The following is a 10,282-nucleotide window of genomic DNA, read 5'->3' as shown; positions in this document are numbered from 1 at the left end:
TAGATCAAAGGTGAAAGTACAAACGACAAAACACCTCTTTACGCATCTCTGAGTGCTAAGTGTCGTTTCAGCCGAGGCTGGAAAACGGATTTGGCTTCTTTTGTTGGCGTCGGAGCTGTTGGAGAATTTTCTCTTGAGAAAGCGTACAGTCGATCTGAGGCTAAAGAACAAGGAATGAGGCTGTGGGTGAGATTAAAGAGTGTATTTAAAGACTATTCATGAAGTATTTCCCCTTTCTTAGGCCAGGTCAAATTTTGTAACCCGTTTGGTCAAACTGTAAAATTTCAGTCAAAAGTTTTCAAATCGCTACTTGCAAGTCTGTAGTGTTTATTATTTAATCAGTGTATTTTCCTGTGAAGGGGTTTCTCATTAGTTTCACTGCAAGCACATTAATATTACTGTGGTTTTCTGTCCATACTTAAAACTAACACATTTCACATTTTCCCCTCATTTTTTTTTTTTAAACCGATGAGGCTAAATGTTGAGATTTTCTGAGTACGCATGGTCATTTGAAAAAAAAAAACACCTTGTAGACTATAATACATATATCTATATCTATATATATATATAGATATAGATATAATACATGTAATAATACAAATATTACAAATACATGCATTACTAAAGCTCATCTGAGCTGTTGGCACCTTTTCAGGTTTGTTTGTTTGTTTTTTGGGCTACTTTCATGTTTTTCACTGTGATCACCAGCTGGTTGAATGGTCTGTCTACCTTTGTCGCTGCACCCCCTCAAAACAAAGTTACAGGAAGAAAGAAATCCTCTAAAGATCAAAACTGATTTAAAAATAATACATCCATAAAATCGAGAAGAGATGCCTATTTGGATAGTAGTCATAGGAAATATGATTTGCTGATTAGAACCACATCAGAGAAAATGTTTTTACTACTTTAGATGGTAAAAATTTAATTACTTTGTTTTAATTTTAGTTATTCCATGAGGTATAAAAAGTTCAATTAAATTATGGTAGTTCAATGCAGTTTCAGTACAACCATGACTGTTAGGTTTTGTAAAGTTTGCAAAATAAAATGTAGCTTTAAACCCAGTGAAGATCTGCAGAATTAAATACAGCAAAAGAGGGCACGTTGAACCAAAAATACACAGAAAACTAGTATTATATCTACGAGAAACCCCTCACAGTAAAAAAAGAACTGAATCCTTTTGAAAAAAGGTTTTTCTACGAGTGACTAGAATTGATTTTCCTGTTTGTTTTCTGGTGGCCCCTCACTGCCTCAGTGAATAACAGCTTCAGATAAACTCAGTGTGGACAGGTGATGACTGAGCAGCTCCTCATTGCCAGTAAGAGCAAAAACGGGTCGAAAGTCTCCTCCCGCCTGAGACTTTGAACTAATTCTACTGCTGCACATTTCAAAAGGTGTGGTGGCCAAAGTTTTTCTTTATGATATGATGTCCAACTTGGCACCAGATTTTGTTGCTTCAACCTTTCGGTCTTGATAGAAATTGGGCAATTTAAGCACCGAGCATGTTAAAAATAAAAATTACGGTAGCCCAGCATAATTGGAAAGAAAATGAACCAACCTTGTTGATTTAAGCCAAAGGTACCATCAAAATTAATGTATTTTTACAAATAACGGCCAGTGATACAATTATTGAGCTCTCGTCTCCAACCAATGTTTTTGTTTTTTAGTTGTTTTTGACAAGTTTGTGTCTTGTGTATAACTTAAAAAGCACCCATAAAACTAAACATTCAAGCAGTTCCTGGTTTTAAAAAGCAATTAAATCTTGGAAGACTGAAATTTTCCCAAATAACTTTCACAGTGGATTTATTGTGGCGTAAAGATGGCACTTGAGTGATCTGTGGCATTTTATTTTTTTATGACTGAAGTAAAAACATGAAGGATAGTTTAAAATCATTTCTTTTACACAAATGGCTTGTCTGCCACGTCAACCAGTCCCCTCTTGTGGCCCAAGCTGTAGTATTACAAGTGCATCACCCAGCACTGGAGGATCAAGTTTCCTTTATCAGACGATTCACTGCAAAGAAATGCATAATTTGAGACTTCCACTAAGATACTTGCAACTGACATGCAAACATGTGCACTTCTAGCTGTTCACCTCAGCCTTGAAGTTACAGACTTGTAAATGTGTTATCAGAAAGTTTTTGTTGTTTTTTTGTCACTGGAATGTTGTCCTCTGTTATTTGGGACTGTGGAATGAAACCAGTGAGAAGACTGAAGATTGTAATATAAATGTGCCAACAAATAAACACCAGTATTTCACATTTTGACAGCTGTCATTGTGTTCACACTCCCACCAAATCACTGATTTAATGTTTACTTATTAAACTTTAAGTATAAATTGCATTGTCTGAGAAAATGCAACATGAATTCTTATTGCAGAACTTGCTGAAAATAGCTAAACATTCTGAAATGTAGCTAAAATGGAAGAATAAGCCTAAAAAACACATTTGCTGAATTAGGTTTAAACAGAAATGAGAACAAAATTTGGGAACATGGCAAAATAAGCTGAAAAGGTAGAAAGAAGCTTAAACTATCAGAAGGAAGCAGAAAGAACTGAAATGAGCTAAATGTGGAATTAGCTGAAAAGGCTAAAATTAGCATCAAAATAGCTAAACAGCTGAGAACAGAAAAAAGCTGAAATCAGCATAAAGAAGTTAGGCTGGAAGTAGAAATTAACATGAAAATTTAGAATTTCTGTATAAACAGATCTGCTTAAAAAAGGCTGAAAAGCTTAAATTAGCAGAAAACACGTTTGCCCAATTATGCTGGAGACATGAACACAAAGTGAAAATTATCTGAAAAACAGAAATTTGAAGAAAAAAAAAGCTGAAAAGTAGCTAAAAAGCAGAAAGCTTAAATTACCTGAAGTTGAGCACAAGTGCAAAAAAAGTGTAATGAGCTATAAAAGCTAATTAGCATAAAAGCTGTTAAATACTTGAAATAAGTGGAAAGAAGCACAACAAGCTGAAATTGGCAAGAAAAAAGTTAGAAAAGACAAAAAATTTGTAAAGAATCAGCACAGAACTGAAAGTAGCTGAAAAAAGTTTAAATTTGCACATGGAAGCTGAACCAGAACAAAATGTGAAAGGAGCAGTAAAAGGTTGGAAACAGAGCTAAAGATTTGACAGATGTAAAATGAAATCAATTTCCTGAGGAAAAAAATGGCAGAAAAGGCTAAATATTCCAAAAAGCTAAAGTTGTGCCATTACAAAGTCATAGCACCTTCTCCTGAACATTTGTTGAAATAGCAAAAATTATGGAACAAGAAATATGCAGAAAAACCTATAGAAAAAAGGATCACCAGTGTGAACGCTTCAGAAACATTCACACAATGCATAGGTTGTAGTTGGAGACCAGGATACTTGAGTTTATAGTTTTTATTAATGAATCATGTTCTTAGAGCAGCTGACATGATGGTTTTAGAATTTCTCAATGATTTGAAAGCATTTAGACCTCTCCCAAACAAACCAGCTTCAGAAACATGAAGTAATTTATTGAGCTGTATTAAATGAAAGACATGTCAAAGAGCAGAAATGGTGTTCTAGTTTTAAGTTTTCACTTTCATAATGACAGTAAAACAGCAGGAAAGATTTATAAGATACATTTCCCGTATTTAGAATTTTGTAGCCAAATTAATTAACGGGTATAATAAATCAATCAGAGCAGCACAGAGTAGCTGTGCTAAATAGAAACCATCGATCAGCTGCAAGAGCAGTTTTAATGAAGAATATGAATCTGAATTTTCAAGGCACCAAGAGTGGCCATGGATAAAATGAAGTTGAATATTAAAAAATAAAATTACCTTTCACTAAAAATCTGTTTGAAATAATTTGAGTAATTTCATTAAGTGCTTCCTGCAGAAAGAACAAGACTCCTCCATGCAATATGTCAAAGAAAAAAGTATGGAAAGCAGATTCAGAATCAACTTAGCAGCTTCAGGAATCTAGAAAAACCTAGTCACTTTAGGAATCAGCCATTTGCAACAAAATGAAAGAGGGTGAAGCAGAACAGCTCAAAATCAAAGTTTCATCCTGCTTCAGCAATGCCAAACCACCACCTTCCAACATCAGTAGAGAGGGATACACTCACCACTTTAAGAGACTGAGCTAGTCTCTCAGGTGAGACTAAACGTTTCTACATTTTTTTTTTTTTTTTTGAATGTCCAGAGGACCAGATTTAACTTTTTTTGGATTTTTCTACCTGAATTATTGAGCATGCATCAGGATATACTTAAGTCACTTTATTCAATCACAGTTATCTCTTGTGTTTAGAAAAAACATACAAACACAAATAATGCAAAACCATAATGTGTATTTAAGATTTTCTTTATTTGTAATGAACAGTGAAATTTACTGAGGCTGCTGTCCTCTGCCGCGTCCGAAGCCGCCCCTCTGTAACGACAACAAGTTCAAAGGTCAAATCAAAGCTCCACATCTAGTCTCACACCAGGACCATGCACACTTCACATTTCAACATGACACAAAGCTGAAAACTTACAATGATGGGAGATAAACATTGCAGCATATTTTCTCTAGACAAATATCCATATTTGCCAGAAGAGCTAAACAAACTGAAAGTACTTACAAACTGGAACTCTGTGGCAGCTCCAGCACCGGCCTCTGCTTTCTTGTCAGCACCAGCTGAGGAGAAGAATTAATTATAAAGTCAGAAAATATCTATAGAAGTCTGGCAAATCAATGTCAGTGTGACAAAATATTTTACTTTGTCTGATATTCTAAAGAGACATGTCACTGGGTGATCTGACATGTTTAATTTTAATCCACTCAGTATATTTACAGAAATATGACCATAAAAATAATCAGCTTCATTATTTGAGGAAGAAACGGGAGAATGGGCTGAACTTTGCAACCCCCACATTTTCAACAAGCTCATTTGACCAATTAAAATGTTGCAATAAATAATATTTAATATATCTCTCCAATACAGCCTTGTTTCTATAGTAGGTCTCATCATATTTTACCTTTTTAATTCAAGAACAAGCATTAGCATGTTAAATACCATCCTAAATAATTAGCTTAATGAGCCCGTGGCACCATTTTGGTCTGCCCCATTTAACATGTTATGCAGCTCAATTAACTTTACAGCCAGAGCAGATAAACAAGTCCATTAATACAGCAAAAGGTACCGTCAGGACTATACGTACGGGGTGCTGCTGATCGCCTGTATGCATCTCTGTCAGCCTCCCCCCGGTTAAGGCGGGCGGGTCTCTCTCCCTCCATTCCTGCAAAAACAAAATGATCAGACAAAAAAAATTAAGTTTCATTTTGCTTTAAACATTATTAAAGAGCAACACGAGTAAACTTAAAAAAAAAAACTAAATTACTTAGAAAAGTTGAAACATTTGTTGAAATTAGACCTATGGCTCCACTTCACTGCTCATTAGGGGTGCAGAAAAAAAAAGATTAATTAATGAATCTAGATTCCTAGCAATTCTGAATCGATTCATAAATCAATTTTAAAATGCTTTTTTATTTTTTCCGTTCCTACTCACGAGTGTTCTGCATATCGCATTACATGTCTGCCTGTCACTGTAGAATTTGGCCTTGTAGGCCACCGTACAGCAAGCTAGTTAGCCAGATCCCTTTATCTGAATGGAGTCTGCTAGCGTGCAGCGGAGGACAGAATGATTCAACCCGCTCCTTCGTCGTTAAAAGTCAGTGTAAAGTCATTTTGGATTCTACAACATTGCGGGGAAGACAGAGCTTGACAAGAACACGGTTGTTTGCAAGAAATGTAAAATAAAAATGAGTATATTTTGGAAATACAACAAATGTGCGGAAAGCAGATGAAAAACGAAAGCAGCAGATCAGTGAATTCTGGAGCAACAAACTTCCAGCTAATTCCCCAAGAGCTGTGAAGATTTCCCACTCCACTCCATCTCCTGCACAAAGGAGTTACGAACAGACGGCTCCGTTGAAGGCGAGGGGTTTAGATTTATTTTTAATATGCTGGATGGACCCAACATATGTTATTCCTTCATGTAGCTTTTTAGCGATAACGCAGCACTACAACTCCACCATGAAACTAAAAATAAAGTGGGAGAAGCTCTGTTTATTGAACCAACTGCAGCTCAAAAGTAACTGTTTTCTCATATTATACAAAAACTTATACAGACAAGTTATACAAAAAACTTAATGTAATTTGTTTTTTTTAACAGGTTGAAGAGGTCAGATGAGACATTGCCTGGAGCCAGTTCTAAATGATACAATATATGGTTTATAAATTACAGTTCAGAAGAGTTTTTGTGCAGACTTGCATAGGTTTTGAAATTATGTTAAAGATTTACCAAATATGAATCAATATGGTTAAGTGAGAGTTTCTTTATTGTCATTCGCACCTCATGTGGTACATGTGGTGGAGCGAAATTATGTACACAGGGTCCCAAGACTGTGACGTCTGTATATTTCACATTAGGTTAAGTTTTGAAAACAGAGCAAATCGTTCCACCACATGTGGTGGAACAAAATTATGTACACAGGGTCCCAGTTACATCCAACAATAAAATGTAATATAATGGTGGTAATAATGAGTGCAAGTAAAAAAAAAAAAAAAAAACTGAAGTCTATTTTATTTTGCGTTAAAGGTCAATGTACTATGGTAGGCTGAAGTCTTTGTTTACTTTTGTATTTATATATTTTGAATCATTTGGCCCCCTCCTCTCGCAGTGATAGATGGATACGAGCGTCAGTGAACCCCATGACCCAAACAGGAAGAAGTGGGTAAAGATAATGAATGAATGAATTGTTTGTTCCTAGATTTTTTTTAATAAAAAAAAAAAAGCCAGGTAGCTAAGCTAACTAATATTGGTCATTTAAGTTACAGAATTTTTGGCACGCCAATATTTGTTCTTATTTTTGGTATAAATATAAAATGATACAAAATGATTTGAGAGTGAGGAACCTAAAATTGTTTAAAATAAATGTTCTATTTGTTTACATTGTTGTTTAATCTTTTCACCTTGTCAGTTACACAGTTTTAACTACATTTATGACCATTTCAATAGAAAAATTGTTTCTGAATCGAATTGTGACACCAAAGATCGGAATAGAACTGCCAGACACAGATTCACACACCTACTGCTCATGACACTGCATTCTCAGCTAATTCAAACAATTACATTTTGATGTCAGTCACATTTAAATGATTTGCAACAAAAAAAAAAATCACTTTCAGCAGCAGCAAAGAAATACCTTGCATGAGCAACATGTTGTTAAACTGAAGAACAGTAATTACAAATTACGTACAAATTCCGAAGTAACATTTTCAAGTACACATTATTAGCAACTTGCATCTTCAACTGGGTGTAACTGGGACCAAGTACACAATTTCATTCCACCTCATGTACCACGTGATGCGAATGACAAAGAACCTTGAACTTCAATATGAAAAGTAGAAGCAGCGAGTTACGCTGAGGTAAAAATGTAGTAAAGTAATTCTGGTAAAGCTCGTTTTTTATTTGTTGGCTTTTATTTTTTTTAACTTTACGGGCCTCAAACTTGTCCAGCTTTACCTTGTAGATTCAAATATTTAAGGATTTTAAAGCATCAAATGTGAACCAACAAGCTGTAATCATTTAATAGTAAAACTCAAAGACTTATTTGGCTAACAGAATAAATAATAAGCACTGATCATATTAAATTGTAGTTTCTTCTAAGCTTCACCTCACATAAACTGAATTCATTTCATTTCAAAAATGTGTCTGATGTCTTTTTTTTTGTTTGTCTCTTCTTGAACAACCTGGAACTCGGCAGCAGCTCCCCACACTGACCAGATCCGACTTTACAGCAGTTGATTCAAGGTTTTTCTGTGCGGTGCGTTTCTTGTATAACAATACTTTACCTTTGGGCCTGGGCCTTGCGGTCTCAGGGCGGGTCTGACGGCGCAGGGTGGCGGGCACAATCTCAGGTGGAAGGTGAAGGAAGTCTCTCAGGTACTGGATACCCTCATTGGTGAGGTACCAGTAAAAATGACGCCAGGCAAATTGCTCCTTGACATACCCACAGGACTTCAGAGACTAAAAGAAAAGCACACACAACCACAACAAATTAATTTAGTTCTTGCATTGCTTATGTGATAAATCCTGGAAACAATCATGCATTATTTTTTAAATATTACAAATGGGAATAAACAATTGATTTTATTGTGCTTATTTTGGTCATATATAATCCAAGACAGAATATATGAAGAGGCTCGTCTCTTTGTGTTCGTTTACAAGCAGATTAAAAAAGTAAAGCAATGAGGGTAAAATCACACATAATTGTACAGTACTGTGGACATAAAGATTTGAGTTTTTCATTTTCAGATAACTCAAAAAAATCCACATAATCATTCACTCAGGAACGAGCACGTAAAGTGTAAAGCTTTATAAACTCCTACAAGAACTTTTACCATAAAACTATGAATCTAATGAGTAATCAAGTTACAGCTATGATTTGATGTTATTCTTCAAAGTATCTCAAATTCAAACAACACTGAAAGGACCTTAGAGCAACAAAACAAAAAATCTTACAGACAGAATGGAGTCGAAAAACGAGGTTACTATAAAAATCTGCTTTTAGATGCCTTAACATAGCAGTTAAAGCCATTTAATAATTTTATTAAATAGAAAAAGATTAGGCTGAACAAAAGGGAGTTAGAACAAGTGATTTAATTAAGATGAAATCAAAAAGTTAAATAGTTGATAGATTCTCAGTCATCCAGGAAGTGGAAAATCCAAACTTTCCCTCAAACCAAAATGTGAGCAGCATGCTCATGTGACCAGGTACCCACCCGGCTGTCTGACTTCGAGGTAAGAGAAAAACGTGTTGTAAATATAACAGGACAGACTGTATAGAGGAACTGAATGATGTCCTGATGCATGCTCACTAATCCAGATAATCTATATAATTTGGACGGATTCTTCCTTACTGAAACATTTAGTCTTTTATCCAAAATACTTCTTCAGTCTGAGGAACTGCAGCAAACTCAAGTCTTATAAGCATCACCACCACCATCATCATGGTGGTTCAACCAGTCTGCTGGTGACAGCCAAAACTACCGTAGTTCACATGTAAAAGGACGAACCATGACCGAAGTTAGTGCCCTGATGTCTGCATCCTATTCAGAGGGCTGAGTGATGCTTGCAACAGCAGCATGGGGAGACAGCTGAACATGGGAGGCCCCTGCTCCTGTTCAATAGTTAGTGATATTAGCCAACTGCTGATGTTTTTAAAGTGACGTTACTGCCTGGATGCTGTAGAGACAGTGTCCAATGTGAAAATAAGGCTCCATGCACAATGGTACTCCATGCTTTTTAACTTCTGATCACAAAGCTGTTAAGCAGATTATGCCATACCAGCTTTAAGAATCCAAATTTTACAAACAAAGCTTAATTAGCGAGTTAAAATGTCTTGCACAAACTTTATCAAGAAAATCCTGCTTCCCCATTATTTATGCTGCTCTTGCTGCTTGTAAAACATAAGGAAAAGATGAGACAATGGATGTCCCTGTGATGGACTGGAGACCAGTCCAGGGTGTACCCTGCCTCTCAGTGATGGCTGGACATGGACACGAGTGATCCATGCGACCCGAAAAGGAGGAAGCAGGTAAGATAATGGATGGATGGAGACAAGTGTCGAGCAATAAAGTGTCAGCAGGTATCTGACAATTCAAAGCAGCAGCTTGTTACAAGAAATGACCTTAAACTAAACCTCTCTGTTCACATGCATTGATTCCTCACAGCTTCAGTGAAAACCTCACCTGCATGGCTTTCATCACATGAAGGTTGGGCACGTTCTTGTCGGCAAGCTCGGGATGCTTGGCCAGGTGAACATCTTTCTTGGCCACCATGACTCCCTCCTTAAAGAGGAGCTCGTAGATAGCAATGCGATTCTTCTTGGGCATCAGCATCTACGCGACAGGTTGGAGGGTCAATTTCACATCGAACAATTTATTTGTAATTCACATAAAATAATCTAGACAACTTTATTAACGTTAAAGTTGAAAGCGGCCTGCGTCTAAAGAGAAAAAATGGCAGCCGTTCATGAAAACCTGAACCGGGTTGCCATCCCCACTTCTATTCGTTATAACCGCGAATACGAAGCGTTTACCGCTAAAATGCGTTGACGCTTTGGTTCAAAACGTTAACAACTATCAAACAATGGATATTATCACATTGATGAATGTAAGATGTTTGAGATATTTTCGGATTTTTACGCCGAGTTCCCATTTACCTTTCCACTTGTGAAGGGACCGGAGCCGGAAGGAACGACAGATGTTGGTTCGG

At 36.3% G+C, this 10,282-nt stretch overlaps 1 protein-coding gene across 1 annotated transcript; it reads right to left on the bottom strand.

Annotated features, from left to right (window-relative positions):
* Positions 1-4,306: 4,306 nt before the first annotated feature.
* On the bottom strand, positions 4,307-10,282 carry rps10 (ribosomal protein S10). The gene is made up of 6 exons (XM_037679324.1): positions 10,230-10,282; positions 9,757-9,906; positions 7,858-8,032; positions 5,162-5,239; positions 4,582-4,637; positions 4,307-4,388 (listed from the first exon to the last, which is right to left on the bottom strand). Exons 2-6 carry the CDS (start codon positions 9,904-9,906, stop codon positions 4,347-4,349), a joined length of 501 nt encoding a protein of 166 aa, XP_037535252.1. The 5' UTR covers positions 10,230-10,282; the 3' UTR covers positions 4,307-4,346.

This window comes from Nematolebias whitei, chromosome 7 (genome assembly GCF_014905685.2).
Source record: "Nematolebias whitei isolate Nwh7 chromosome 7, NemWhi1, whole genome shotgun sequence".
Taxonomy (NCBI): Eukaryota; Metazoa; Chordata; class Actinopteri; order Cyprinodontiformes; family Rivulidae; genus Nematolebias; species Nematolebias whitei.
The sequence above is the reverse complement of the archived record's forward strand: the minus strand, read 5'-3'. Positions and strand labels throughout refer to the sequence as shown.